Below are 26,260 nucleotides of genomic sequence, written 5' to 3'. Positions count from 1 at the left end.
AGAACATAAGATACACACACAGACTCCCAAAATACAGCACAAAACTACAACTTCGCCTGTCCCTTCTCACCACCACCCCCACTATTATTCTGCCACGCAAACCCAATCTTCTTCCCAATCCCCGGCTCAACAATCACATTCACCACCGTAACCGTATCAGCCCTGAACCCCTCCCGCGTAGCTTCGAGCAACTCCTCCTCAGTGCGGACGAGGAACCCGCGTCCACCGCACATGGTCGCCAGCATCTCGTACCGCGTCTCATACAGCAGACTAGTCGAGCGGAGGCCGCGTTTCCCCTCTCCGTCTCCATTTCTATCTTCACCGTCCGCCGCCACAGACTTGGTATCATTCCGGGCGGTCTGGTCCTGCAGCGTCTTCCAGGCGGCAGCGGAGGTTGTGTCGCCGTGGTAGATTCCGGAGTTGTTAACCACGAAGATCAGCGCGGGGATGCGGTAGCGCGCTAGGGTCTCGATCTCCATGGCGCTGAAGCCGAAGGCGCTGTCGCCTTCGAAGGCGACGATTTTCTTGGGCTTCGAGGTAGCTGCAGAAGAAGGGAGGGCGTTGTACGCCTCGTGCGCCGCGACGATGTAGCCCATCCCGACGCCCATCGTCGCGTAGGTGCCTGCGTCTAGTCGCTGGCGCGGATGGTCAACCGTGAAGATTGAGCGGGAGATGTCCATTGTGTTTGCGCCCTCGGACACATACACGATCTCGCCGCTGTCGTCGCTGCGCGTCAGCTCGTCCAGAGTCGACTTGATCAGGTGGAAGGCGCGCTGATACGTCATTGGGGAGTGTGCGGGGGTGCGGCGCCCGGCCGCCTGGGCGGCAGACTGCTGGTTCTTGCGGGTCGAGGCGGCCAGCACGTCAAGGAAGGTTTGGCGTTGGTTGTCGTCGTCGTTGTTGTTGACCGACGCCGTCGAGGAGGAAGGCGAGTAGCGCCAGTTGGACAGCGCGGCGACGAGCTGGTCGACCACCAGGCCGATATCCCCGACAATGCCTAGCTCGGCCGAGCCGGCGTTGCGGCCGATCTCCTCGGCGCAGAGGTCGACCTGGATGATCTTGGCGGAGGGCGACCACTTGGGCGGCTCGCCGAAGTGCAGGATCCAGTTGAGGCGGGCGCCGAGCACGAGCACGACGTCGGCGGTCCTAAGCGCGGCGCTGCGCGCGCTGGATACGTTCAGCTCGTGCGAGTCCGGCAGCACGCCCTTGCCCATCGGGGTCGGGAGGAAGGGGATGCCCGCCTGGTCCAGCAGGCGGCGGAGCTGCGCCTCCGCCCGCGCGTACGCGGCGCCCTTGCCGATGATCACGAGCGGCGCCTTGGCTGTCTTGAGCAGCTGCGCGGCCTTGAGGATCAGCGCCGGGTCGCCGCTGGCCTTGGGCGGCGCCGCCACGGCCATCGTCTCCGGCTGGGGCAGGCGATAAGCGTCCGCCGGCGCCTGGCCTTGGATGATGTCCGCCGGCAGGTCGACGAAGGTCGGCCCCGGACGGCCGTACCAGCAGGTCCGGTAGGCATTCTTGACCGCTCCGGGGATGAAGTCCAGCGATGAGGCGCGCACCGCGAGCTTGGTGTGCGGCGTCAGGAACGAGATGGCGTCGAGTTCCTGGAACGCGCCCTTGGTGATGGCGGTCGTTTCGGCCGAGCCGGCCAGCACAAGAAGCGGGAAGTTGTTCGCTGTCGCGTTTCCGATCTGTTCAGACATTCAGTGGTGAGTGATTAGTTAGCAGTAGACTGGTTGGATGCGACGGGGCTCACCCCGGCCAAAGTATGGAGAACGCCCGGTCCTCCAACGACCAGACAGACACCTGGTCGTCCGGTCATGTATCCGTAGACACTGGCCGCATAGCTGCAGGCCTGCTCGTTTCGGAAAGCCACGAAGCGAATGCCCAAGTTGATGGCCTCCTCGGCAATTTCCACCACGGGGATGCCAACAATGCCGAAGATAACGGTGACCCCTAGATCGCGCAGCGTCCGGGCGATGATTTGGGCGCCTGTGACCACAGCCATTGTCCCATGTGTGATTAAGAGCTTGGCAAAAGCTTAGCGTAGATTAGAGTAGTAGATAAGAAGAAAAAGAAACACTGGCTGCTCAGCAGCCCAGGAGAATAGTTAAGGGGGTGGTGTGGGGAAGAAGAGCTGAGAAGCACCGAAGGAGAACAAACAACGGCCGAGGCAGAAACATTAACAACTCAATGCATTGCCCGGCATGACGCAACAGCCGGTTTTGTGTCTGCCTGCCTGCCCAAGGCACCCATATTTTCTGAATAACTACAGTACGCTGACTCCTCCTGATCGGGTCTATGAGGAGAGAAGAAGGGCCATGTCAATTGGTTATATTCTGCAGACTGGTCGTATTCGCAATGTGATCCAGCGCTGCCATGTAATGGTATCAACCCATCACCTCATTTGAAACATAGACACATGAGAATAGGAGAAAAGTTTATCGGGCTGCTATGCTCCTGTAAGCAAATCGCTCTAGAACTCGAACTCCTTCCGGAACACATTGACGTCCATCCCCGCCACGACCTGATCGGCCAGATCCCTCCGTCCCATCTGGCTGAAGACCCGCCGCAACGTGTCGTACAGGTTTGTGCTTTGGTTCTGGCTGACGTGAAGCATGCGCTCAAGCTGTTCGTCCGCGATGCCACCCTCGCCTCCGATGATCTCGCGCGCCCGTTCGCGGCCCTCTTGCTCGACTACCCGGTGCATAGACAAAGCTCCTAGAAGGTGTTGAGCGGCTTCCGGGTAGCACCCGATGTTGATGCACGAGACGCCCAGGTTGTAACGAGCTCGGACAAAGTTAGGGTTGATGTTCAGGGCCTGCTCGTAGGCCTCGATAGCCTCCTCGGATCGACCCGAGTTGGCGAGCGTGGCACCAAGGCGGTTCCAGAGCAGATGCAGCTGCTCCTGTTGGTTCGTGGTTCCAGACTCCGTCGAAGCCAGCGCAGCCGAGAAGCAATCAACAGCCTTGTCATACTCTTCTGCACAGTAGAACAGAACGCCGAGACCGACCTGCACGTCCGGGTCCATCTGCTCACCGGATGGGGACAATTGAGCAGCCTGAATAAAGAGGTCCGTGACCCGGTCGTGGAGCAGCTGACGATCCGTAAACCCAAGATCGGCATCCTCCGACACATCCTTGGGGTCGATGATCTGCGGGTACTTGACTGAGAGCCAGCGCTCGAGGGTACGGTAGGCGGTAGAATCGTAGCCCTCGTTGGTGTAAGAGACAGCTAGGCCCATAAGAGCATCCAAGTTGCCAGCATCGATCTTCAACGCCTGCTCCAGGGCCCGAATAGCGGGCAATTCCTTTTCGTTCTGGGCCTGCGCCGTTCCCAGCATCGTCCAGGCCTGCACATGTTGAGGGTCCTTCTGTACAGCGGCCTCAAAGGCCAGGGCAGCCAGAGATAGGTTGCCACCTTCCCGCATGATCTTCACACCTTCTTCAAAAGGGTTGTTAACGTTCTGGAAGACGTTGTCTTCTTCGAACAGGTATTCGCCTAATTGCGGGTTGCGGAATCGGGTATTGAGGGTCTCGAAGCCATCCCAGTCACCCATATCGCCCATATGAAGGTTCTCATCGACGTTGAAATCGGTCTCACCCTCCGCCAGTTTCCTATTGACAGCCGCCTCAGCTTGGACTCTTTGCCACACGTTTTCAAACGCATCGAAATTCTCCTCGATGCCGGTGGTGGTGGGGACTGACCTGTCCAGCTCATTCAGCTCCGCCTCCATAGCAGCGTTAGCCGCATCATCCAGTTTCTGGGTATCCGCCGTCTCCATCTCGGCGAACTGCGCCTCCCAGTTCTCGTCATCGAGTTCGACCATCCGACCCTTGCCCTTGTCCTGCGTAAGCGCTTCGGCCGGTTGTTGTTGCTGCTGGTGCATGGCCATCGGCCCGAAGTTCTGATGCATCATGCCCATACCACCCATACCACCCATACCCATGTACCCCATACCCACGGGACGCTGGTAACCCGCCAGCATCGGGGAAGGAGCCGAAGCCACCGAGTGAGCCGCCTGGGGCATGCCTGTTCTGTTCTGTTGTTGGAACCGGGCGAATTCCGCCGGTGTGAAGCCCGAGGGCGCGTTCATCATGGGTCCCTTGGGACCGGCAAAGGCGGCCTCCATCCGTGCATGCTCGCCGGCATCGAAATCCGCCGCCCACCCCGGAGATCCCGTTCGAGGAGGCGCGTTCTGGAACTGATCCAGTTCACGTCTCAGTTGGTCCATCGCGAAGGGCTGGGGGGCCGCGCCCGGTAACTGCCCGGGTTGTTGGGCGAATTCGTCCATCATCTAGACGTAGAGATTCAATCATTAGTCTTGAAAGGATATACGGCGGTAGGCCTCTTCTTCCCACGGGGAAGAATTCTCCCTGGAAGCATGGAAGATACCTGATCTTGTCCACCCATCATACCTCGAGACCGCATGCCTTCTTGCATACCTCCCGGGCCGCGTCCGACGAGCCGGTCTCGCTGCAGAGACTTGTCATCTTGGACATGCTTTGTAAACTGCGTCAGCGGGTTTCCTGCCGTAGAGCACTCGGCGCCACCTAGGAACGACATGTTGTGGGGATGTGTGCAGCGGTCGCGCTATTAGGTGTCACGTAGAATCTTTCATATGCAGAGAAGACTGAAGTGACGGGATTCGGTCGTATAAGGGAGGGCGAGAAGGAGATAAGAGTGAGGAGAGAAGAAGTGGGCGAGGAGACTCGCCCGAGATGCTCTCTAAGCGCAAGACGTGGGGTTTCGGCGCGGCTTCGCAGCCGACCGCCGGGAAAGATACCGAGGCTCCGCTGGAGTCACGTGTACATTGTCTAGATCTATTTTTCTTATGGAAAAGATGATGAGTGGGATGATGGACCGTACGGCATGTCTCTCTGTATTATACACGAATAAAATGAAGCCAAATATACTACGCTCGCCAGACCCTAGGCCGAGTTGAATCACTCAACACGGTTGGTGCGGTCAACCTGGTCTGCCTCCGAGGGCTCTGCAATCCCCGCACTCTCCGCAGTCTCCGCATTCTCTGACGACTCCTGGCGGTTAAGACCCTTGTGCTTGGTGCTGTAGTCAATGCGCAGCTTCTTTCCGTAGGGCATCTTCCTGCTGAGAGCCTCCATGGCGTTGCGGGAGCTCTCGAGGTCAACGAAGTCAGCGTGGCAGAAGCCGCGAGGCTGTCCGGTGCGGCGATCAATGGCCACGCGCACGTCGATCACGTTGACAATGTCGCTGAACAGTTCGTTGAGGTCACTGTCGGTCATTTCGAAAGGCAGGTTACCGATGTACAGCGACTTCGAGGGGCGCGAGTCTCTTTGCTGTTTCATTTGCGTCTGCGCAAACTGAACGCTGGCCCGGCGTCCCTCGAAGATACGCAGGTGCATTTCTTGAATGGCGCGCTGCGCCGCCTCGACCGAGTCGTAGTCCACATAGCCGAATCTACGGAAAGAAAGGAACAAGTTAGATTTCACAAGTCAAGGGGAGAGACATTATGTTTTTCTGCCAGCGGCAAATCCAGGACGAGAATTTTGCTTACCCCTTGCTGATTCCCCGCTGGTCATGGATGAGGTTGACACGCCTCACCGTTCCGAATTTCGAGAATTGATTCTTGAGATCCTCAGCTGTGACGTCGTAGAAGAGGTTGCCAATGAAGATAGTGGTCTTCGGCTCCGGTTCGGGTCTGTACTTGTAACTGTTGTAGCCGTTGGACCTCCGGAGGGTAGGCTCCTCGCGGTCATGCTGCTCAGATTCCTGGGCCGCATATTGATCGAGTGTGGCCTCCTCTCCAAACGAGGCGGCCTCCCGCTGCTCGGCGTGCTGAGCAACAGCTTCGGCGATGCTCTCGTTGCTGGCTTGCTTGTTGTGGGCATCATCGCTGTTCCACCGGCTCTGAAGCTGAGACTGAATAGGTCTGCTGGCGAAATTGAGGCGCAAGGCACTCGACGGGGTAGAGCGCGGTGCCGAGCGGATGGCGACTCTGTTGGAAGAGAGCAACAACCGGGAGGCGGCTTGACGAAGGCAATACCTGGATGAAGCCAATGAAATTAGATAAAAGACTCCAACAGCTGTGATGGAACAACTCACATTTTTGACTCGGGTGATGAGAATTGACAGAATGGACGGAACTTTTTACGACACGAGAAAATGTGGCAACTAGCAAAATATCGCGTCCCCGGGGACCGGCATCAGCGAAAACTTCCCTTATCAGCTGGTCACGTGTTGTGATCCAAGCCATACCCAATCGGTAATAGACAACCATCGTGGGGACGAGAGAAGTCACGCCATACTGAAGTGGTTGCTCTGAACGAAATTCACAATGTCTCTATTGTCCTCTGCATTGCATACTGCAAATTCTGACACTATGGGTCTTTGAAAAGTATCCCACCCATACCTTTCACCATATCAGAGCATGGAGATATGTCTGGCGCGCGCGCGCTTTGTCTCCTTTTCAAGTCGGAGTGTGCACGGTACAACATGTGAGGATAAGTTATTAATAACAACCTCCACAAGAGACTTCAGTATAGAGTGTAGATGATTAGTATATGCATAACCTGTTGTATCGCTGTTGTATAATATACATCCTTATCTCGAACCGGACCTCCAGACAGAACCTAGATCAACACGCGAAATACGATCGTGACTGCGCCGGTAGAGAGATAAACGTAAGCCCCAGAAGAGAGGACACCCAACGGCGTCCTGTCGCCCAACCTGTGAAACTGCAGGAGAATCTCGCAGTAATTTGCAGCGTGCCAAGCAGAAACCACACAAGATGATATCCAAATTCCTTACCAACTTTTGATTCATTAAATATTCTCATATCCTAGAAAGACAAACAATCTTGAGCATCACAAATACCTAAGTCCCTGGACCGTTACCTGGGTTGTTAAGATGTGACGGGTTGACAGGATAGCCTGCCGTAGACATGGCGACGTTGTTGTTCTCATAGCTAGTAGCGTCCGGAGTGAACATATTCGGGCCGCGAGGCATGGGACGCATTCTGTCAGGAGCGCTGTTCTGTGCTGTGGGCAATTGTGTTGATGGTAAAGGACTTTGTCCCGCTTGCTGCTGTTGCATGTCTCCGGACGGCCACCATTGCGAGGGAATATCCATTGCTGAACTCTGAATGTAAGTATCCCAGGCGTCCTATCAAAATAGTCAGTTGCGAGTCTTCGTTGTGAGTATTCATGTGGGAGCCTACCCAGTCTAGATTCAACTGCATGTCAGGCACCTGCCCAAACATCGCGCTGAAGGGCGAAGGTGCCCCCGGAATCTCTGCAGCATTGGTGAAACCGCCTTGCATGGGCAGTGGCGTATCTGCCACCTTGTATGTTGAATCATTAAGAGCTGATTGACTTGTAGTCATGGGGCTCATCCCACTGCTCAAAAGTCCCAATGTCATTGCGGCGCTTTGTTTCTCATCCTGCGGCTCAAACGCCGGCGCCGGCGCAGTGTTGTTTTCGGCAAATCCCAGGTTCAGCTTGGGAAGCATCACTCCTAGAGCTCCAGCAGCTTTCCATGCATCGATTGTCTCATCACGAAGCTCATCCCAAATCTCCTGGGTTCGTTGGAGTGCAGCCACCATTTCTTCCCGCCGTTCCCGGCCCCAGGCATAAGAATCGCTAGAGGTTCGACCAGACGCCTGAAGTTGCTGCCCATGGTATAGGTCGAGGCAAAGAATGGTTGCGGCGAGTAGATAATCAGAAGAGCCAAGAGAGGTCAGCTTGTTGTATCGACTGCGCAAACGACCTGTGGGTCGGGTCTCGTTGTGAAGCATCGATTGGTATCGCAGCAGTTCCATTGCAGAGTCAATGCAGGTCCGCCTCGAGTATGTGAATCGGGGATTTTCACGCGCTCGGATAAGATACTGTCGGTGAAGAACGCATTGTGCTTTGTGGTACACGCTCACAACCTGGAAACCGTCAATAATGCATGGGACAATCAAACAAGAGAAAAACTCACTGCAAATCGTGACATGATCAAGTTCGGGGAGTCTAATGGACAATCCTCGATAGGGCGAACAAGAAGGTGCTCTGGGATTAGATCCCGAGCTTGGCGGAGCTCGGCATCGAGCTCCATTACTTTGTCGTAAGAGGATGCACTCTGAAGACGTGAAGCCTGCTCGCCAACGTGGCCGAAGGTGTACGTGAGCCGTGCTTTAGCGATCAAAAACGATATGGGCGTCGGTTCATTCGCCGGACGTGAGGGCGGAAGCTCCTGACAATTCTCATCGAAGTCGTCGTCGTACAAATTTCGTGGAAGCTCAGTATCACTATCAGTGGAGCGAATCATACTAGGCAACCCGACTTGAGAAGAGAACAGTAGGTCCGCCTGCCGTACGAATGTCCAAACGCGACGGCGCATCTCGCCCTGGAAAGGTGTGATATTTGGGAACATCTTCGAGTCACGGTGGTAGCCCATCCTCATGGCCAATCGCGCAATCACCCCAACAAGAACCCACACCGACACATCTGCTTCCCTGGTTTGACAGAAGTCACCATGAAGATGAAAGATCAAACTCTCAATCACATACGGGAATGGTTTGGTATAGTCAGCCAAGGTAAGACATTGAGCCACAAGGCTCCTGAAAGTGCCAGCCATATCTAGGGACTTGCCCCTGAATTCCGGAGGCTCATCTCCGTCGCGGTGGTACGAGAGCATGGCCAGTCGCATCATGGCGAAAAGCATGCCAATCCAAATGGTGCAGGTCTGGGACGGATCTTCCCAGTGTTTGTTATACTGGCTGGAGTTAGCGTTACCATACTCATGTTTGATTATAGAGAGATGCGCCTTACTTGTGTCTGAAAGGTGGGCCCATGCAGGATATCTACATCCGAGTGAGTATTGATGCAATTTGTATGCCTGACATCTCTGAAACTTACGTGTTGATGGATCATAGCAACTGAAATACCGCGCGATCAACATATCGGTCGTATATTTAGAGGGAAAGGAGGACATTATTTCCGCCCGACTCGCAGGTTTCATAGCCCCGAAGAGTAAAGCAGATCCCTGGACGTCAGTGGGAAGCTGAGTTGTCTTCAACTTCTCGGTCTGCTCCTCATATTGTTTCTTGTGCGTATGGAAGTAATTTCGAACTTCGGCAATCTGAAGCAGGCGTTAGCCACAGGAGATGGTAACTGATACGCGCAAGCAACTTACATCGCTGAGAACCGACGCCCAATGCACTTCACTGATATAATAGGACTTGTTGTTGTCGACTTTCATAATACCAAACGACTTTGTAACCTGTTCGGTATCGCTTTCGTCGGGACCCCCAGGCGTCTCGTCTTCTATGTCAATATCCCCTGTGTGCGGTGCAGACCCCGTGCTACTGCTATTGCCAGAGATCGCGGCCATCGCGGCCGCGGGGCCTGCCGATTGGGATCCATTCGTCATGAGCGACAGCACCAAGCTCTCCAATCGATCGATCCTGTTCTGCATATCATCAGGGGAGCTCGAAGCCGACGGTTGGGACACGTTCTTTTTCCGCGCACTCGCTTGGGCGTACGAGCAGGAAGTCGCATCGCCTCGCTTGATGCAATTCTCACAGGGATGAGCACGGTTGCATTTCAGCCTGATCACATTAGCGCATTGGAAAGGTGGCCAGCGAGAGAAATGCTTACTTCCGATGCCGACACGGCGCACATGACAGAGGAACTCGGTTTCTTTTCCTAATGACTCTGAATTGCCCTTCCGGGGAGAATGCGCCAGCGCTCGACGAGGTTGTCGATGGTGGTGTCGGAGACATATTGAGGTATATTTAATCAACCGGTTGGTTGAAACAAGCCGCCCGCGAGGGTCGTTTTGGGTGGGGACTCGACGGAGAAATATGGCTTGCCCAAAAGCTACTTATGAGCCTGCTTGGGAGCTGTGTAGAACTTAGAGACGAATATTTTTGCAATATTGTTGGTTGAAAGAAGTCCTAGCAGTTAGAGGGTTCGTCTTGCACCCGGCGCAAGCTGTTACCGAATGTGACGAGCTAGACGACCAGACTAATGAAATCGGCGCGCGGTCCCGTGTAAGCCCGCAAGCGTAAGTAACACCTAGCCTGGTTATCCAAAGCCCTTCTTGCAAAATAGAACTCGAATCAGCGGTTGAATCGCGCTTGTCGTGTCGGACGCGATCGAGCAGGCTTATGGTACGATCGATGGGCGCGCAGCGATAGGCGACCGAAGAAGATGGTGGTTTGTCGTGTTGATCGGATTTGGAAGAGCCGGGCTAGTATGGACTCGAGTATATAGACAACGGCACAGACTCACGTCGCACAGGGATCGAAAAGAAAAGAAAAGAAAGTGCCGAACAATGAACGATGAGGAGGAAGAGAAGGAATCCGATGAGGGGTACGATCGGCGAGCTGCCTTCGCGATCGCACTTTTGGGGGGAAAGACAGTGGCAGGCCGCCGGTCAAACCGGTCTTATCAGTCGAAATGAGACAAGCGATAGATAAAATGACCAGGCCCACTTGCGTCGATACCTGAAGAGGCACGTCAGTCGAGTGAGATTGAGGAAGCGATTCTGCGGTAGGTAGTCTACGCAGTCATTAGTTAACGTTAGTTAGAGGACGTCGTGATTAGTGATTAGGTTATTATCTCCGTTATCACCTCCAAGGCGGTCTGCAGAGACCAGCTGACGTAAGGACAATGGCAATCAAGGAACAAAGTCAATACTGCAGTAGGAACGGACAGGTTGCAGCTTGGCTGGCAGGGGAAAGAAAGGAAAAAGAAAAGGAAATGTAGTCAAGCGAGGCTGACGGGGTTGAGAGGGGGGCCAGTCCAAGCTACTATACCAGACTAGTATGCAACCGCCCGTCTAACGGAAGCCCCGAAACTAGCTGGCGCGGGCCATGCTTACTGCTTACTGCATGGTTGACTCATTTTCGGCCGGACCAATCGATAAGCAACGAAACTGAGGGCGATACCTCAAATTCTCCTTGAATATTATCCGAGACCTGAGCTAGCCGTTAGAACGTCCGATTCCCATGATGAGGACGTCCATCTGCAAGACAGCCAAAGTGTCTGCTATAACTATGATTCATGGACGGTATTGGCGGCAAAATCTACCTGGCTTAATGCTTCTGTTGAGTTCATTGTATAGTATGCATTCCATGCACTAGCAGTTTGCCCAGATCGCACCAGTATACAGGATACTATGAGCATAACGATGCCGAGTTGAGATCGCGCAAATAATTTCAATACATGCAGTGAAACGCTATAAGATACAGGGCAAGAATCCGGCATGCAAGGATACAGTGCTTGCAAAGGCATAAGTCCTCCTTCTTAAGACATGCGGACTTTCAGACATTTCTTTCAGCCGTATATGGATGTTGGCCCCTACTTTGTTCACGGTCCGCTGTCCTGATAGTTCTGTTCTCGAGGCAGGCTCTAGAGTTAGCCAAAGGCCTTGCTAAAGAATTGGGTATACGCATGGGCTATATGCATAGACTGAGCGAAGATTTGCATGGCGCGGCTTAGCGATGTGGCGATCAGTTTTCAGCGCCGAAGTCCCAGCTCCGCTGGTTGTGGTTCCTTAGAGCGCGACGCTGAGGAGGCGCCATCTTCGTGGGTTCCGGTGACTGGTCGTAAGTATCCCAAGATGGCTCCAGCGCCTTGACGGCCTTTTGACGGTCACCGGGAACAGGCTTCTTATTTTCCGCATTGCGTTTGCTATCCCGAGGCGACTCGTCGGCCATGTCCCAGTGGGTCTCAAGCTCCTTCTTACGGTTGGCACCATTTTTGTTGACTGTAGAAAGGGGTGGGTTTGCGCCCTGAGAGAATTCATCATCTTCCTTGTTGTCGAAAAGATGGCTTTTGTAAAGACCCATGCCCTTGTTCTGATATGAGCTGATGATGCGGCCGCCTGCTTTCTCTTCGGGTGTGTCAGTCAATGAAAAATGGGTCTCAGCATCAGGGCGCGGATGCGCCACTCGCGGTCGAGCCGGTGGGGATGTGAGGTCCGGCTCATCATCGCTCCAGCCAAAGTGACGAATCTCCTCTCCACGAAGTTGGCGTTTGGGTTTCTCGGGAGTCACGAAATCTTCAAACTCCCAGTGCGGTGCTTGGCGCGACACTGGGCGAGTAAGCTTCTCTTTGACCTCCCGGGTGCTGTTATCCGCACCGAGCTCGAAGTGGTCGAAACGCTTGGGATGAGCCCGGTAGGCAATCTGCTGGTGGCATTCCTCTTTGGCGGCAGTCTCATCGTCATCAAAGATGCGGGAAGGAAGGAAGTTCCTGGTTGCGCCGGCCTTAGGGGCAATCCGCCTTCTAGAGGGGGAGGCATCGGGAACATCCGCATCATTTTCGGTAGTCAGGAAAATCTCGCCGTACTCGCGTGCTGGACGCTGAGAGGATGCAGGAGCACGCGGGGCGCGTACGGGCTCTCCACGATCCTTGCTTGGAGAGAGCAGCTCATCCAGGGACTCAGCAGCATGAGGGTCTTTAATGTACTTCTTGCCGGGGGAGGCAACCTTGCGCTCCGGAACATTCGCTTCCTCCTCCGTGTACGCTGGCGGGGCGGGTACGGAAGCAGACCCCGGCCCACTATCGCTGGGATTCGATGAGATCGCGGATTTGAGGAGGCGGAATTGGTCTTTGGCATCACGAATGGGCCAGCCACGAGAACGGGAGCCGATCACGTCGACCTGTTTCAGTAGCGACGCCTGGTCCCAGTAAATGCGGACATTCTGGATCTGTTGTTGGGCATTGAAGCGAACAATGTGGACCTATTTCAATTCATAGACTTGTTTAGCTCGGTTCAATATTAGGGAGGGCGAAAGGATAGTTTGGAGCGCATATGTACCGTGGGAAAGACAGCGACATGATCAGCCAGGAAGTTATCATCAAGCTGTGGAAGGTACGCCCCGCCGCCAGACATAAACTCCAAAGTGGTTTCGATGTCCAAACAGAGCGAGTTAGAACTTTCAATGGCGTCCAAAATGTTCTCCGACTTGGTCTTGACAATGCGCTGCTGTTTGCTGAAGTGGCTGACAATCGCGGCGTCGCCGTCTACTTTGGTAGTGGTGGGAATGTAAATCAAGGACGCATCGGTGGCCAAAGGAACTGACTTAGGGTTGGTCAGGAAGCGTTTGTACACATCTTTCAAAGACATGATTCTCGCGAGTAGGTTGGTTGATTGAGTTTCAGAAACGAATGTAGAGGGGTGGGGGGGGAAGTAGACCGAAAGGGAGAGGACAAAACACAACCAGGTGCTGTTTGGCGGAGGAAAGTAGATTGCAGAACGTGGAGGGTGATAACAGACAGATAGTGAGATTGGAAGTGGGAGTAAGATAGTGAGAGAGTAAGAGGGTGTCTGCAGACGCACGTGTGTTACTGAGGAATCCCCAAATAAGAAGCGGGAAAACAGTGCAGTGCCCAGTACAGCGGACCACGAACCACGGGTTGACAGGCAGGACAGAACAACTCGGGGAGGTGCAGCCAATTAATTCCCTCCACTCCGTCCTGATTCACATGCGTAATTTGGTCCATGCTTCTACCGGTAGGCTCTGTAGCAGAGTTCCCGACTACTTACTCCGTAGTATTACTACTAACTGAATTACTACTAATACTACTACTACAATAATACCTTTAGTTGTTACCACTCTTCCATGTTCCGCTATCATCAAAACGTATCCACTTTTTTCCACGGACAATGGGTTCAGTAGGGATTGTACAAACATTTCAGTGTCCCTGCTATGCCTAAACACCTTCAACGACAGATCACGAAAAAGAAAAGCGAGCAAGCGCCTTCATATCGATTGTTAGAGGGTGTGTGTGTGTGTGTGCCAAGGACTGGGGAATTGCATGCGCACGGCGGCTCCAACGATGGACTGGAATCACCGACACACCAGCGTTTCACAGTCCGTTTCTCCGGCAACTGGGAGGAACTCCATGATCTGCATAAAAGCATTGCAGCGTCAATGCTAATTATGCACAAGCCTAAAGTACAGTACAATCCAAGACTAACCAGTAGGTCTTATCTATCATTTGTATCTATCCAAATTAAGCCTACCGTATTTGTTTTTGACTGTACACAACAACGCTTTTTCTTATAATTTACGAAGCCGGTCAAGGCTTCAAATCACTCACCATCCATGTTGTCTTGTATTGTCTTGCCATACAGACCATGACCATGGGAGGGACTTATGCTCCGGCGACCAGGCAGCCCTGTCTGCCTGCGCGGGCTTCTTGCCAGGAAAAGCAGGACATCATCCTCCCAAATGACATCCTGCTAGTGGATACGGTTCAGTGCGCCCCTGCCATGCCTCAGAAAGCGCATGATCCGAAAGCCAAATCTGAGCAAACAATAGTCCGGCCGTTCCCATATAGTGGTGCGAATGGTGGTACGAAAGACTTCAAGGGTCCAGGCTTCCTTCGCAGTAGTGATGGTATCATCGGATCAAGAAAAGAAAGGAAGGATTGCCCGTGCCACGCAGTTTACAATGGTCTGGCAAGGGTCATGCGCATTAGTAAACGTTCCCCGTAGTCATGGCACATCACTTACCCCAAGAAGTCCTCTTTGATTGTACCAATGGCGTTGATCGCCGCAACGTCGGGCTTCACGCCCAGAATCTTGAGTCGCAGACTCGTTCCCTTCTCGATGACCTGGTCCGCATGGTCCGTATATTGTGGCGGTACCGTGTTGGGCTCCCACTTGATGTCAGAAGGGATGTTCTTATCAGTCCGTTAGCGTGCAAGTTCAGACCAGCTTCCCCTACGACTCATGTTCGGTATACCTTTCGCGCGATGAACACAGACAATGGGCCCGCCAAGGTGAAGATTCCAGTAGGCTTGACGGAGGTTACGATGGCATCAACCTGCAATTCCCACCGTCAGCGTCAGAAAGTAGCCATGCTGCCGACTCTGCGCAACGTACAGTCTCTCCTCGGAACGGCTTCCAGATAATCGCACGGTACTTAATCGTATATTCCGCTTGTCCACTACCGGGCAGCACGCGCCCTTCGCCGATATCTACCATGTCCATGACGCAGATCACAAAGTGGTCGCCCGTACACCGGCCTTCTTCTTCCTCATTTAACCGGGTGATGAGATAATCCCGCATATTGGGTCCAAAATAGGACGGATGCAAGGCAATGACCTTGATCTCCTCCTTGAGGAAGAACATGATTGTCTAATTTTTCGTCTGCTTCCCGAAACAAGACGCGCGATGATCTGAAGTCGCGGGTTTGTATAGCGCAAGGGATCGGACCCAGTAGCGTTAATTACTGTAGACTTGGATCAGAGCGAAAGAATGCGCCTGGGTCACTCTCGTAATCGAGGCGAAGTGGAGTTTGATATGCAGGAAATGGCGTAGCGACCGTAATCGTGATGCTGAATGCGCAAAGAGCCGATGCAATTGAAGCTCAATGAGAGAGACCAACACCTCGTGGGGTTCGTGTGGAAATCGGAGGGATGCGTAGGTCACAAAGAACAATGCAGAAGTGATATCAAAACAAGAAGCGACCCAGTTTGAAAGAGAAGGCAGCCCACGGAAGCAAGCAGCTGATTTGACTTCGCCGTCAATCGAGCGACAATCACCGTGTCTGATCCGCAGGAGCTCGATCGAGTCACATGACATGGGCGGAGAGCCCTCGAAGTTACCGTACAGATACACGCCCATACGCCTAGGGTGCTCGATTGGTGGGTGAATTACTCCGTTGTGCGGGACTTGTACGGTACCTTGGTACAATCATAAGACACGAGGGGTAAGGATTCAGAATATCCTCGGCCCTTCTGATTCTGTTCTACGAATGACGTTTGCACAAGCAACGAACGGTGTGGCATAAGATGTCTTATTCTTCCACCTGATCAGGCAACCTATTGTTGTGGGGAAAAGAAAAGTAGTCTTCTCGGCCAGAATATTGACCCTTCTCTCGTCTCACTGCCCTCGCCTTGCCTGAAAATACCCCTGCGTCTTCTGTGCTACCATGGCTCTGAACCTCGAGAAGCAGCTTCTCTTTGTGAGGCCCTTTCTGCGGCACCCGCCGCCCCCCTATGGAGGAACTCTCGGTCGCTAACCAACACATCATTCAGTATGGCGCCTACCACAACAATCCCGTATGTCGACTGTTGCCTATCCATACAGTCGCAAGAGCTTATTTGCTAATATGTGTAGGTGAATGTCGCGATTCATATGACATGTGTGCCGATACTTCTCTTCACGGGCATTGCCCTGGTATGACACTGAAGCCCAAACAGCCAGCAACTTATCTACCTGACACCATGCTCCTCACCAGGCTTCCAACACGCCCACCCTCATCCCCACCCCTGAGGCTCTGCGGATTGAAAATCTCCCGCTTAATCTTGGGACGATCGCTGCTATAGTATACTCGACGTTCTACATCCTCTTGGAGCCTGTTGCCGGTGCTTTGGTGACGCCGCTCATCATCGGCGGCGCGGCGGGTGCGAATCATCTCCTCAGTACCTATGGCACGACCGCGAACTACTGGTTTGGTGGAATTCACGTTGTTTCATGGTTGGCGCAGTTTGTCGGCCATGGTGCCTTTGAGAAAAGGGCCCCTGCGCTGCTGGATAACCTGGTCCAGGCTCTGCTGCTCGCTCCCCTCTTCATTTGGATGGAAATCCTCTTCTTCTTCGGATATCGCCCCGAGTTGAAGAAGCGATACCATGAGAGTGTGGACAAGGAGGTTGCGACTTTCAAGGCCCAGAAGAACAAGGCAAACAAGTGATTGAATCGTGGTCCCAAGGCTAGAGCCGTGGGTTCCTGGGGCTATTGTAGCAATCGATGCCTTGCTGCTTTCGTAGCCGCGATATCGCTTGCCCGATTCGGTAACTTGTCTACAAGGTGACAATGGAGAGTGGACTGCAGAAAGGCGGTGTTGTGAGAATGAGAGGGTTATTTTCACTTTGTAAATGTGTCTGATAAGTCGGCATCATTAGTGAGTTGCAGGTTCTCAAGTAACTAATGTGAATGTCGTCTGGTTTTGTAGGTTCAAACTAGTGATCTCAGTCCTAAAGTGGAGCATGATGTAAGTTACTGAAATCGGAAAAGGATTGGGGGGGGTGGTTGCAGTGACAGGGTTGATGCGGCAATGCTCGGGTTGGGACCCAAGGAACGTTGAGCGGCGCAAAAGATTTAGAGCTACAAAGGAAAGACCGCTACCGATGAGGGAGCATGGAAAGAAAGATCAAAATGAGAGAAAAGGAGGTGAAAAGCGATGTCACAACCGAGTGACCGCCGTCTGGAATGGTTGTTCTGTTTTCGAGACTACGCATGTATGGAGAACGGGGACGGGGAAAGAATTCCCACCGGGACAACCGGTCAAGCAAAGCAAGTTTGGTTTGCTGGCTGGCACTGGTGGCATTGGCAGCAGCAGCAGCAGCAGCTGGCATTCGTGGACAGCAGCAGGGCCTTGCTGCAGTTGCGGGCTGCGGGCGGTTGCTGCGACGAAAATGCAGATGAGTAAGCCAGCCAACCAGCAGTGGCATTCAGTATCCGCAGATCCGAGAGAGAGAGAGAGAGAGAAATAGAAATACAGTGGAAATGAAAATTGGGAACGGACAGGTGGCCCGGGAGAACCTAGCAACCAAGCAACCAGCCCCGACGTGTGCTGGGTATGCTTCCACCATATAATTTTTTGCTGTAGACAAATTGTATTGAAACATCTGACAGGGTCTAGAATAATAGGGAAAATTAGTAGAAAAAAGAAATCAAATAGTTGATCGTTCGTTCATACAATACCTCACCCGGGTTTTCGTTTTCTTGGGGACGGGTGGGTTGTCCCGTGAGCGCACTAGGGCGGCTTCGGAGGTTGGTGAGGCTCGGCAAACTAGGATTAGTGCCAGTTCTGAGAATCCCTCCCAACCCCGACGACAAAGCTCTCCTCTCCTCCATCCACAATCCTTTCTCCTCTTCTTCCTCTCCCCCCCCCAATTACATCTCTCCTTCAGAGAAACCACTCTCCCACACCTCTGAACCCCTTTCACAATGTTCAGGAACGCTTTGCGGCAGTCTAGCCGCACCGTTGCGGCTGCCTCTGCCACTGGCAGAATCGCTTCCGTGAGTCCTATCCCTGTCCAGGTCGACGACGTCCATTCAATTCGGTCCTCTATATCGAAGAAGTCATCTCAATGACACTTCCATTCGCCTCTCTACCTATCGCAATGCCTGCTATCAGCTTTTGACGCGTTTTGACTGCGTGGTTGTGATGTTGACAAATTTTGCCTACCGTCTGCAGGTTCGCGCCGCTGTTCCCGGCCCCATCTCTGGTGCCTCCAAGCAGATCCGTTCCTACGCTGCTGAGGCCAAGGCCTCTCCCACCGAGGTCTCTTCCATCCTCGAGCAGAGAATCCGTGGTGTTCAGGAGGAGGCTGGTCTTGCCGAGACTGGACGTGTCCTTTCCGTCGGGTACGTGACGAAATCCTTCCGTTTGAAAAATTCGGTCGCGCCTTCTTCATCGAATTCATCGAAGAACCATCGAGAAATCATTGAAAAACCCGCCACCAACAGCTCTACTATGGAATTTATATCAAACTAACATGATTTTGTCAATAGTGACGGTATCGCTCGTGTCCATGGCATGACCAACGTCCAGGCTGAGGAGCTGGTCGAGTACGTACCTCCTCGAATCACTGTGTAACTGATATATCAGGCCACTAACTGTCTTCTCAGGTTCGCCTCCGGTGTTAAGGGTATGTGCATGAACCTCGAAGCCGGCCAGGTCGGTGTTGTGCTTTTCGGTTCCGACCGTCTCGTCAGGGAGGGTGAGACTGTCAAGCGTACCGGAGAGATTGTATGCTACCACTTTCCCCAGGTTCTCGAAACCATGTGTCCCAACTCCATACTAACCTTCTCGACTAGGTTGATGTCCCCGTTGGTCCTGAGATGCTCGGCCGTGTCGTCGACGCTCTCGGTAACCCCATCGATGGCAAGGGCCCCATCAACACCAAGGCCAAGAGCCGTGCTCAGCTCAAGGCCCCTGGTATCCTGCCCCGTCACTCCGTCAACCAGCCCGTCCAGACTGGTCTTAAGTGTGTCGACTCCATGGTCCCCATCGGCCGTGGTCAGCGTGAGTTGATCATTGGTGACCGTCAGACCGGTAAGACCGCTGTCGCCCTTGACGCCATCCTCAACCAGAAGCGTTGGAACAACACCTCCAGCGACGAGAGCAAGAAGCTGTACTGTATCTACGTTGCCGTCGGTCAGAAGCGTTCGACCGTCGCTCAGCTCGTCAAGACCCTTGAGGAGAACGACTCCATGAAGTACTCCATCATCGTTGCTGCCACTGCCTCCGAGGCTGCTCCCCTCCAGTACCTCGCTCCCTTCACCGGTTGTGCTATGGGTGAGTGGTTCCGTGACAACGGCCGCCACGCCGTCATCATCTACGACGATCTTTCCAAGCAGGCCGTCGCCTACCGTCAGATGTCTCTGCTGCTCCGTCGTCCCCCTGGTCGTGAGGCCTACCCCGGTGACGTTTTCTACCTCCACTCTCGTCTCCTCGAGCGTGCTGCCAAGATGAACGACAAGCACGGTGGTGGTTCCCTCACTGCCCTCCCCGTCATCGAGACCCAGGGTGGTGATGTGTCTGCCTACATTCCCACCAACGTCATCTCCATCACTGACGGCCAGATCTTCTTGGAGGCTGAGCTGTTCTACAAGGGTATCCGTCCCGCCATTAACGTCGGTCTCTCCGTCTCCCGTGTCGGTTCCGCTGCCCAGGTCAAGGCCATGAAGCAGGTCGCCGGTTCCCTGAAGCTGTTCTTGGCTCAGTACCGTGAGGTCGCTGCCTTCGCCCAGTTCGGTTCCGATCTCGATGCCTCCACCAAGCAGACCCTCAACCGTGGTGAGCGTCTCACCGAGCTTCTCAAGCAGAAGCAGTACTCCCCCATGTCTGTCCCCGACATGGTTCCCCTGATCTTCGCTGGTGTCAACGGTTTCCTTGACTCCATCCCCGTCGCCAAGATCCTCACCTGGGAGTCCGACTTCCTTGCTCACCTCAAGAGCAACCACCCCGAGATCCAGGAGACCATTGACAAGGAGGGCCAGGTCAGCAAGGACCTCGAGGCTCAGCTCAAGGAGGTCATCACCAACTTCAACAAGTCCTTCAACGCATAGGTGAGCAAATGGCCTCTGGGTGATTAGTCCGCCGTGTACTGTTTTTATCCTGACTCTATCTGTATAGACAAGATAGCTTGTACAATTTGAGACCACTGTTTTGTTTTGTTGTTAAAAACCGCCGGAGCTTCGGATCGGTCGAACACTTGGCTGGGATGTAACCGCATCTTTCATGATGGTATGCCCATCTGATCTTCTGTAGCTATGACGCAAGGTAAAACGGTGGGACGAGGAAGGCCAAAAGATACGATTAATATCCTGTACGTTTAGATCTTTCCGCGAGACAAATGAATGGGGGCAATGGGTACCGATTGACTAGGCAAGGATCCTGAACGGTCCAGCTGGTCTTTGCCCGTGATCCCGCCGTTGTCTATATATGCAGCCCTGAATATGATTTCCTTTGTTCATTTGATCGGTTCGCCCGTGCTCTCCGGTGGAGACTGTAGATGGAGCCCCGAACTACAATCTCATCAGTAATCCGGGGTAACCACGGACGTCCATCGAGGGCGAGATTGATTTGGCATAATATATGGGGGAAGAGCAGACCAGGCGGGCACGGCATTGTGCCGAGTAATGAATGCCCCCGTTGCTTAATTGTAGTATGGTGGTAGTAGCTTGGAATTAGGCTCCCCACCAAGGCACTTAGTTACTAGAGTGCATGCATTACTCTTTCAGTATGGTCTTCAAATCCTTGCTGAGACTAATCCTATTCATACAATAGTGCACTTGAACCTGCCCCTGTGCAATGGCTGGCGCCGATGGGCGGCCGAATGCGGGCATACTTTTTTATCGATAAGCGAGCAGTCTTGCCGTCCCAAATTTTCTTTCCCATACCCCTCCAAACCATAGCAGCCCACTTCATCACGCAAAGCTAGTATTGATTTGTTTGATTGTTTAGACAATCTTTTCATCATCACACAAATGGCTACTGCTACCGATTCGGCTCCGGCCTCCTGCAAGGTCATGCTCTCCAAGCATGTCGCCAATCGCCTGCTTGAGGAGGTTCAGGAGGGCGTGAAGATGCTTGAGAAGCCGCCTCACCTGGTCGGATTCCTTGCGAACAACGACCCTGCGGCTTTGATGTATGCCCAATGGACGGAGAAGACTTGCGTGGAAAAGTGAGCATTCTTTCCCATTTCCTGTTCATGTGTGTTCAATGTCCCCGTCGGTCTCTGTTTTTTCCTCCTGGACCGTCAACCCTGCGATGTCGGAGGCAGAGCGGACGCGAGGCATTAACATCGGGTTTACCTACATATGAGTCATGTCGTAGCTAACGTAGTCTTCCTCTCCTGCACAGTGGGTTCCGTTACTCCCTCCGTGAAGTTTCCCGGGACGATCTCGAGCAGGCCATTCTCAATGCCAACGTCGACCCGGATGTTGACGGCATCATCGTATACTACCCCATCTTCAACAACCGCCAGGACCAGTACCTGCAGCAGATCGTCGATGTATCCAAAGATGTAGAGGGCCTCACCCACCGGTACATCTTCAACATGTACCGGAACATCCGCTTCCTGGACCCCGAAACTAGGCGTCAGAAGTGCATTCTCCCCTGCACTCCCCTGGCCATCATCAAGATCCTCGAGTACCTCAACATCTACAACACGATATTGCCCTACGGCAACCGCCTTTTTGGCCACACCATCTGCGTGGTCAACCGCTCCGAGGTCGTCGGACGCCCGCTCGCCGCCTTGTTGGCCAACGATGGCGCTTGCGTCTACAGTGTCGATGTCACCGGCATCCAGAAGTTCACTCGTGGTGAGGGTCTGAAGAAGGGCAGGCATGAGGTCGTCGAGCTCGAGGGCAAGACCCTGAAGGACGTCGTGCCCCTCTGCGACGTTGTTATCTCCGGTGTCCCCGGTGAGAAGTACAAGTTCGACACCAGCCTGCTCAGAGACGGTGCTGTCTGCCTCAACTTCTCCAGCGAGAAGGTATGTTTGAATTGATGCGTGGATTGAAGTTACGAATAGATCTGACGTGTTTTTGTGTATAGAACTTTGGTCCCGAGGTGAAGGAGAAGGCCTCCATCTTTGTACCTTCCACCGGAAAGGTGACGATTGTTGTCTTGCTCAGAAACCTGTTGGTACGTAGGACATCCCCGCAGTTGCATGACATCTGTCTGTCGAAGAAATCAGCAGCTAACAGTTACACACAGAGACTCATCCAGAACAAGAGAATGGATGATGTGAAACCCGCCGAGGCCACTGAGCGTCCGGGCACTCTGGAAGCTGCCTCGTAAAGCGCTCACCGGCACTACAATGTTTCCCCTCTAAAACATAGCAACGAAAGACGATATAGCAGAGTTAGCCATAGATTTCTTACATTTCCTTTTGTTTTTCAGCTTGACGAATCTCCATGTAAAACACGCTGTCAATATGTCGCTGCCGCCCTGTTCTCTGCCTCGATTTCAGCAGTTTGGGTTTGAAAAGTTATGGGTGAACCTGGCGCTACAAAATTTGTACTGTTGGACGCATATCATGGACGGTGACTGTGTCCTCAATCACATCTAAGCTATCATTCCAAGATTCGCAGACATAATCCGATAGAGAAACCCGATACTCACACCAGACACGACCCAGAGCCTGCGCCATTTTTGACATGCAAACCACATTGATGTTTGTGGTATATAAAGAAAGCTTGTACAGCGCGACACCCTTCACTTCCTCTTTTCTGCAACCTTAACCCCTTCGCTCTGCTCCGCATCCTCGACCGCAACATGGCTCGCAACACCACCAGTCTTCTTCTCAATCTCAATCGCCGCGAGCCGCAGGACCTCAATCTCGCTAGCCAACCAGTTGCGGAGCGGCTGGATGTGGAACGTGCCATCCGCCGCGAACCACTTCGTGAACGAGGTTTCGATCTCCTTCTCCTGAATCACCTTGCCCGCGGGGGACTTGTACTGAACGTTGAGCTTGTAAAGAGGGGAATGTTTCTTGACGGAGGAGCGGATCACAATCTAGAAGAAAACGTTAGACCACTCCATGTCCCCGACTTTATCCCTGGTCGAGGTGGCGCATCAGACATACCGTTTCTCCCGACTTGCGCTTGCCGCGGAACACCTCGCCGGCCTCGACGGCCCAGATCCAGTATGTGAGCAAAGAGTTGAGGGTGAAGTACGATGCGACGGCCGCCAGGATCCACGGCGACCGCGTCGCCTCCCACTTCAGCACGCGGTCCGCGTAGAACGTGAAGCCGGCGATGGCGACGGCCGAGTAGCCCAGAAGCAAGCGGACGTTGATCTTGGAGTTGTCTTGGGTGAATCGGTACGGTTGCGGGAGGGTGGTGAGGTGCGGAGCTAGGGCATCGTCGGTCGTGGATTTCAGATCTGGCGGTTGGCGTTAGTTTGAGGAGTGTTCTGTTCTGTGGTCATGTTCACCAGCGCAGATGCACACACAAGTGCAGCGCACCGCGAGGGTAACTGCTGCATTGCAGTATGTAATCAGGCGTGGGAGTCAAGTTGCATACTAACCATTGCTCGAGTAAACAGGCACCTTGGGTGCCTCCGCAGACGACATTTGTGCGCTTCTGGTGGGTAAAATAGCAAATTCTAACAAGTTGACGGCCGCTAGAATTTGAGGTGTCTTGAAACAAGGTGTAGCTTTGAATGTGTCTGAATGAAAGGTGCCGGTCTCGTCGGAGGAGTTGCGGCGAGCTGTCCCTTTGGCAAACTAAAGCGGCATGCGCCAAGGCAGTAAGGCCGCCGCCGTTCGTCCCGCCCCCATCGAACTTCGTGGGGAGCTCCCCGTCCTCCGTCTTCTGCTTCTCGGTCCGAACTGAACGTCAGCATTCCCTAATCTTGCACGCGAATATTGTTCAACATGGCTTTGCAAGGGGTCGAGCAGACGATCCTTCGGGATCCTGCTCTTTTGTACGTCCGATACTTCTCTCCCGAGACGGGGATGATTCTGGCGAAGCCAAAAACTGACGTGATGTGATATCTTGCCCAACTAGCTATTGGATCGTGTTTCCTATCACCATTGTCATGGTACGCTTTCCCTTCCCAGCCTGTATTTGCAAAGCTCCAGTGGCTCATCTCAAGGAACTCAGATCCTCACCGGTATCCTGCGCCATTATGCCACAATCCTGATGAACAGCCCGCCGAAGCCCGCATCCACGCTGGCCGAATCGCGCGAACGCCTCGGCCTCATTCGCGGCGTCAACTTCCGGAACAACGCCTACGTGCTCAGCAAAGACTCCTTCGAGATGCGGAAGAACTACCTCATCTCGGCCTACCACGACGGCGCCTTCTTGAAGGACCCCGGAAACCGCGGCCAGCCGCCGGCAAATCCCATGACGGATCCGGCCGGCATGGAGGCCATGATGGGCATGATGAAGGGTAATATGATGATGATGATCCCGCAGACGCTGATTATGAGCTGGATCAACGCCTTCTTCTCGGGGTTTGTTATCTGTAAGTTTTTGTTGGTCTAGAGTAATGGGGGTGAAGTTGCTGACGGGGATGGAAATTGATAGTGAAATTGCCCTTCCCTTTGACTATCCGGTTCAAGTCCATGCTGCAGTCTGGTGTCATGACCCGCGACTTGGATGTTAGATGGGTGTCCAGTCTGTCGTGGTACTTCCTGAATCTGTTCGGGTTACAGTCTGTGTTCGGGTTTATTCTCGGTAGCGATAATGGTGAGTCAGATTGCACGCAAGCCTGTTTACTCGTTCCGTGTTGGAGATACTTTGGACTAACCTCAATGACTACTAGCTGCCAACCACATGTCTCAGCAGATGGCGGGTATGAACCCTGCTGCTGGCATGAACCCCTTCCAGCCGGGCCAGGATCCCGATAAGATGTATCAGAACGAGGCCGAGAACCTCGCGGTTATGGAACACTTTTGCATTCTGGATGGTATTGAGGAGCGAATTCTGCAGAACTATGGCGCCAGGGAAGCGTATTAATTTGGTGTTCGGGGGAGCGGTTTTGTGTCGACTGTTGTCTGGTATGTAGTGTTCACAATGTAAGCCTGATGCATGCCGTGTGACGATGCAAATTAAGACAATGACATATTCGTTCATATAATTACTATGTCCTGTATTTCAAGTAACTCAAGCGTAGCGTGCAGAAAGTAGTATGTATTCATATTAACATCATTGATCATCACATTCAGAAGCAGGTCATCGCTTGACGCAAAATATATAATCTACGGCCTAGCGATAATTGATCACCCCATTAAGAACCCACACCTCCCCATTCGAAACTTTCTCAGCAATACTATCCACCTCCACATCGCCCGGTTGAATCTAAAACGCAGTCAGCCACAAATCCTTCCCACTAGTAAAAGTATAGCCAGTGATTTCGCGCCCATACGTACCCGAATCTTGTCCCCAACCCTAGACCAAGTCAACCGATCACCAGCCAGCGTTTCAGCCTCCTCACCCTCAGGCCACGGACTCTTCACAACAACATGCGCCTTAACAAACCGCTCCAGGTTACGGGTAGCGCGATCCTGACCGTCCTGGCCGGCATACGCGTTCGCCTCGCCGAACCGCTCATAGTCGTCGGGATTCTCCCACGGCTTGCGCGGCAGGTCCTGGATGGCGCTGTTGCGGGGCGCCAGCACGGTGACGTTGCGGGCGGCGTCGTCAAGACGCGCCTCAACGGACTCGAACTGCCGTGTCAGAGAGGCGAAGATGTTCACGCCCTTGGTCTTGGGGAGCACGTCTGAGACGATCACCCCGTCGCTCTTGCGGCCATCTCCTCCGTCACCTGAAGAGACCGGCGGGAGCACTGCATTGCTGGACGGGTTGCTGCCCATTTCTGCGGCTGCTGCTAGGGGTTGCTGTTGGTATGAGAGCCACTTCTTGATGGCGTCGAGGTTATCGCCTAGGCGGCGCTCGTGGCGGAGGTGCGGTGGGTTGATTAGTGGGCTGGGGAGGCGTTTGCGGAAGCGGAGATCCCAGGTCGCGGTGGTGGGGAGGACTACAATGTATAAGACTAGAAGGGTCAAAATTATATTGAGGGGGAATTTGCGCATCTTGGGGTAGGGTAGAAAAGTTGGTGGTTGATGATATATAGTTTACTTCAGTACTACAGTACATACAGTCGATGCTCGTGTCCCGCCCGCCCATGACGCAACGCAACGAGGCCAAAGAACCGCCAGTCCACGTGATATTCTCTTATCGATAAGGGCAATGGCCACAAACAGCCTGCAGCGTCATGTTCCGGTCGCGGAGAAGGAGGGGGGAATTGCTA

General features: G+C 53.5%; 11 protein-coding genes across 11 annotated transcripts; 4 read left to right on the top strand and 7 right to left on the bottom strand.

The window, feature by feature from the left end:
* Positions 1-44: 44 nt before the first annotated feature.
* On the bottom strand, positions 45-4,563 carry BO97DRAFT_436520 (uncharacterized protein; the record flags this gene model as incomplete). The annotated part of the gene is made up of 4 exons (XM_025697793.1): positions 45-1,688; positions 1,754-2,026; positions 2,564-4,294; positions 4,393-4,563. The coding sequence occupies 4 exons, from the start codon at positions 4,561-4,563 to the stop codon at positions 45-47; spliced, it is 3,819 nt and encodes a 1,272-aa protein (XP_025548962.1).
* Positions 4,564-4,943: 380 nt separating this feature from the next.
* On the bottom strand, positions 4,944-5,673 carry BO97DRAFT_351022 (nucleic acid-binding protein; the record flags this gene model as incomplete). The annotated part of the gene is made up of 2 exons (XM_025691966.1): positions 4,944-5,436; positions 5,534-5,673. Coding segments are annotated over 2 exons (633 nt in total), but the record flags the coding sequence as incomplete, so codon positions are not given.
* Positions 5,674-6,852: 1,179 nt separating this feature from the next.
* Positions 6,853-9,742, bottom strand: BO97DRAFT_350870 (uncharacterized protein; the record flags this gene model as incomplete). The annotated part of the gene is made up of 7 exons (XM_025691959.1): positions 6,853-7,140; positions 7,196-7,906; positions 7,957-8,733; positions 8,790-8,821; positions 8,877-9,099; positions 9,154-9,568; positions 9,618-9,742. The coding sequence occupies 7 exons, from the start codon at positions 9,740-9,742 to the stop codon at positions 6,853-6,855; spliced, it is 2,571 nt and encodes an 856-aa protein (XP_025548960.1).
* A 1,427-nt stretch (positions 9,743-11,169) lies between these two features.
* Positions 11,170-13,363, bottom strand: BO97DRAFT_395395 (uncharacterized protein). The gene is made up of 2 exons (XM_025694028.1): positions 12,790-13,363; positions 11,170-12,712 (listed from the first exon to the last, which is right to left on the bottom strand). Exons 1-2 carry the CDS (start codon positions 13,096-13,098, stop codon positions 11,477-11,479), a joined length of 1,545 nt encoding a protein of 514 aa, XP_025548959.1. The 5' UTR covers positions 13,099-13,363; the 3' UTR covers positions 11,170-11,476.
* A 614-nt stretch (positions 13,364-13,977) lies between these two features.
* Positions 13,978-15,472, bottom strand: BO97DRAFT_472116 (DNA-directed RNA polymerase II subunit RPB7). The gene is made up of 4 exons (XM_025700103.1): positions 14,863-15,472; positions 14,723-14,803; positions 14,491-14,660; positions 13,978-14,433 (listed from the first exon to the last, which is right to left on the bottom strand). Exons 1-4 carry the CDS (start codon positions 15,109-15,111, stop codon positions 14,424-14,426), a joined length of 510 nt encoding a protein of 169 aa, XP_025548958.1. The 5' UTR covers positions 15,112-15,472; the 3' UTR covers positions 13,978-14,423.
* Positions 15,473-16,019: 547 nt separating this feature from the next.
* Positions 16,020-16,754, top strand: BO97DRAFT_407346 (2-hydroxy-palmitic acid dioxygenase MPO1). The gene is made up of 3 exons (XM_025695620.1): positions 16,020-16,043; positions 16,102-16,161; positions 16,223-16,754. The coding sequence occupies exons 2-3, from the start codon at positions 16,120-16,122 to the stop codon at positions 16,673-16,675; spliced, it is 495 nt and encodes a 164-aa protein (XP_025548957.1). The 5' UTR covers positions 16,020-16,043; positions 16,102-16,119; the 3' UTR covers positions 16,676-16,754.
* A 1,061-nt stretch (positions 16,755-17,815) lies between these two features.
* On the top strand, positions 17,816-20,451 carry BO97DRAFT_407343 (F1F0 ATP synthase subunit alpha). The gene is made up of 6 exons (XM_025695619.1): positions 17,816-18,006; positions 18,185-18,354; positions 18,502-18,558; positions 18,619-18,739; positions 18,808-20,061; positions 20,129-20,451. The coding sequence occupies exons 1-5, from the start codon at positions 17,935-17,937 to the stop codon at positions 20,059-20,061; spliced, it is 1,674 nt and encodes a 557-aa protein (XP_025548956.1). The 5' UTR covers positions 17,816-17,934; the 3' UTR covers positions 20,129-20,451.
* A 458-nt stretch (positions 20,452-20,909) lies between these two features.
* BO97DRAFT_445105 (methylenetetrahydrofolate dehydrogenase (NAD(+))) lies at positions 20,910-22,544 on the top strand. The gene is made up of 4 exons (XM_025698513.1): positions 20,910-21,179; positions 21,359-21,992; positions 22,055-22,144; positions 22,217-22,544. The coding sequence occupies exons 1-4, from the start codon at positions 20,983-20,985 to the stop codon at positions 22,298-22,300; spliced, it is 1,005 nt and encodes a 334-aa protein (XP_025548955.1). The 5' UTR covers positions 20,910-20,982; the 3' UTR covers positions 22,301-22,544.
* A 3-nt stretch (positions 22,545-22,547) lies between these two features.
* On the bottom strand, positions 22,548-23,709 carry BO97DRAFT_373783 (signal peptidase complex subunit 2). The gene is made up of 3 exons (XM_025692920.1): positions 23,531-23,709; positions 23,088-23,386; positions 22,548-23,017 (listed from the first exon to the last, which is right to left on the bottom strand). Exons 1-3 carry the CDS (start codon positions 23,574-23,576, stop codon positions 22,718-22,720), a joined length of 645 nt encoding a protein of 214 aa, XP_025548954.1. The 5' UTR covers positions 23,577-23,709; the 3' UTR covers positions 22,548-22,717.
* A 114-nt stretch (positions 23,710-23,823) lies between these two features.
* BO97DRAFT_407339 (ER membrane complex subunit EMC3) lies at positions 23,824-25,081 on the top strand. The gene is made up of 5 exons (XM_025695618.1): positions 23,824-23,929; positions 24,013-24,046; positions 24,109-24,472; positions 24,535-24,696; positions 24,773-25,081. Exons 1-5 carry the CDS (start codon positions 23,880-23,882, stop codon positions 24,964-24,966), a joined length of 804 nt encoding a protein of 267 aa, XP_025548953.1. The 5' UTR covers positions 23,824-23,879; the 3' UTR covers positions 24,967-25,081.
* A 38-nt stretch (positions 25,082-25,119) lies between these two features.
* On the bottom strand, positions 25,120-26,086 carry BO97DRAFT_373779 (uncharacterized protein). The gene is made up of 2 exons (XM_025692919.1): positions 25,380-26,086; positions 25,120-25,308 (listed from the first exon to the last, which is right to left on the bottom strand). Exons 1-2 carry the CDS (start codon positions 26,040-26,042, stop codon positions 25,216-25,218), a joined length of 756 nt encoding a protein of 251 aa, XP_025548952.1. The 5' UTR covers positions 26,043-26,086; the 3' UTR covers positions 25,120-25,215.
* Positions 26,087-26,260: the final 174 nt, after the last annotated feature.

Source organism: Aspergillus homomorphus (genome assembly GCF_003184865.1).
Source record: "Aspergillus homomorphus CBS 101889 unplaced genomic scaffold BO97scaffold_34, whole genome shotgun sequence".
NCBI lineage: Eukaryota > Fungi > Ascomycota > Eurotiomycetes > Eurotiales > Aspergillaceae > Aspergillus > Aspergillus homomorphus.
The sequence above is the reverse complement of the archived record's forward strand: the minus strand, read 5'-3'. Positions and strand labels throughout refer to the sequence as shown.

Coding starts and splice junctions, on each gene's coding strand:
- BO97DRAFT_395395 (XM_025694028.1), bottom strand. CDS start 13,098: ATGTCTTTGAAAGATGTGTACAAACGCTTCCTGACCAACCCTAAGTCA. Junction 12,713..12,789: donor ATGTCGCTGTCTTTCCCACG/GTACATATGCGC, acceptor GAATTGAAATAG/GTCCACATTGTTCGCTTCAA.
- BO97DRAFT_472116 (XM_025700103.1), bottom strand. CDS start 15,111: ATGTTCTTCCTCAAGGAGGAGATCAAGGTCATTGCCTTGCATCCGTCC. Junction 14,804..14,862: donor AGCCGTTCCGAGGAGAGACT/GTACGTTGCGCA, acceptor TGGGAATTGCAG/GTTGATGCCATCGTAACCTC. Junction 14,661..14,722: donor CTGTGTTCATCGCGCGAAAG/GTATACCGAACA, acceptor CGGACTGATAAG/AACATCCCTTCTGACATCAA.
- BO97DRAFT_407346 (XM_025695620.1), top strand. CDS start 16,120: ATGACATGTGTGCCGATACTTCTCTTCACGGGCATTGCCCTG. Junction 16,162..16,222: donor TCTTCACGGGCATTGCCCTG/GTATGACACTGA, acceptor GCTCCTCACCAG/GCTTCCAACACGCCCACCCT.
- BO97DRAFT_407343 (XM_025695619.1), top strand. CDS start 17,935: ATGTTCAGGAACGCTTTGCGGCAGTCTAGCCGCACCGTTGCGGCTGCC. Junction 18,355..18,501: donor GGACGTGTCCTTTCCGTCGG/GTACGTGACGAA, acceptor TTTTGTCAATAG/TGACGGTATCGCTCGTGTCC. Junction 18,559..18,618: donor CAGGCTGAGGAGCTGGTCGA/GTACGTACCTCC, acceptor CTGTCTTCTCAG/GTTCGCCTCCGGTGTTAAGG.
- BO97DRAFT_445105 (XM_025698513.1), top strand. CDS start 20,983: ATGGCTACTGCTACCGATTCGGCTCCGGCCTCCTGCAAGGTCATGCTC. Junction 21,993..22,054: donor TCAACTTCTCCAGCGAGAAG/GTATGTTTGAAT, acceptor TTTTGTGTATAG/AACTTTGGTCCCGAGGTGAA. Junction 22,145..22,216: donor TCTTGCTCAGAAACCTGTTG/GTACGTAGGACA, acceptor AGTTACACACAG/AGACTCATCCAGAACAAGAG.
- BO97DRAFT_373783 (XM_025692920.1), bottom strand. CDS start 23,576: ATGTCGTCTGCGGAGGCACCCAAGGTGCCTGTTTACTCGAGCAATG. Junction 23,387..23,530: donor GCCTGTTTACTCGAGCAATG/GTTAGTATGCAA, acceptor GCCAACCGCCAG/ATCTGAAATCCACGACCGAC. Junction 23,018..23,087: donor AGCGCAAGTCGGGAGAAACG/GTATGTCTGATG, acceptor GTTTTCTTCTAG/ATTGTGATCCGCTCCTCCGT.
- BO97DRAFT_407339 (XM_025695618.1), top strand. CDS start 23,880: ATGGCTTTGCAAGGGGTCGAGCAGACGATCCTTCGGGATCCTGCTCTT. Junction 23,930..24,012: donor CTTCGGGATCCTGCTCTTTT/GTACGTCCGATA, acceptor TTGCCCAACTAG/CTATTGGATCGTGTTTCCTA. Junction 24,697..24,772: donor TATTCTCGGTAGCGATAATG/GTGAGTCAGATT, acceptor AATGACTACTAG/CTGCCAACCACATGTCTCAG.
- BO97DRAFT_373779 (XM_025692919.1), bottom strand. CDS start 26,042: ATGCGCAAATTCCCCCTCAATATAATTTTGACCCTTCTAGTCTTATAC. Junction 25,309..25,379: donor GGGTTGGGGACAAGATTCGG/GTACGTATGGGC, acceptor ACTGCGTTTTAG/ATTCAACCGGGCGATGTGGA.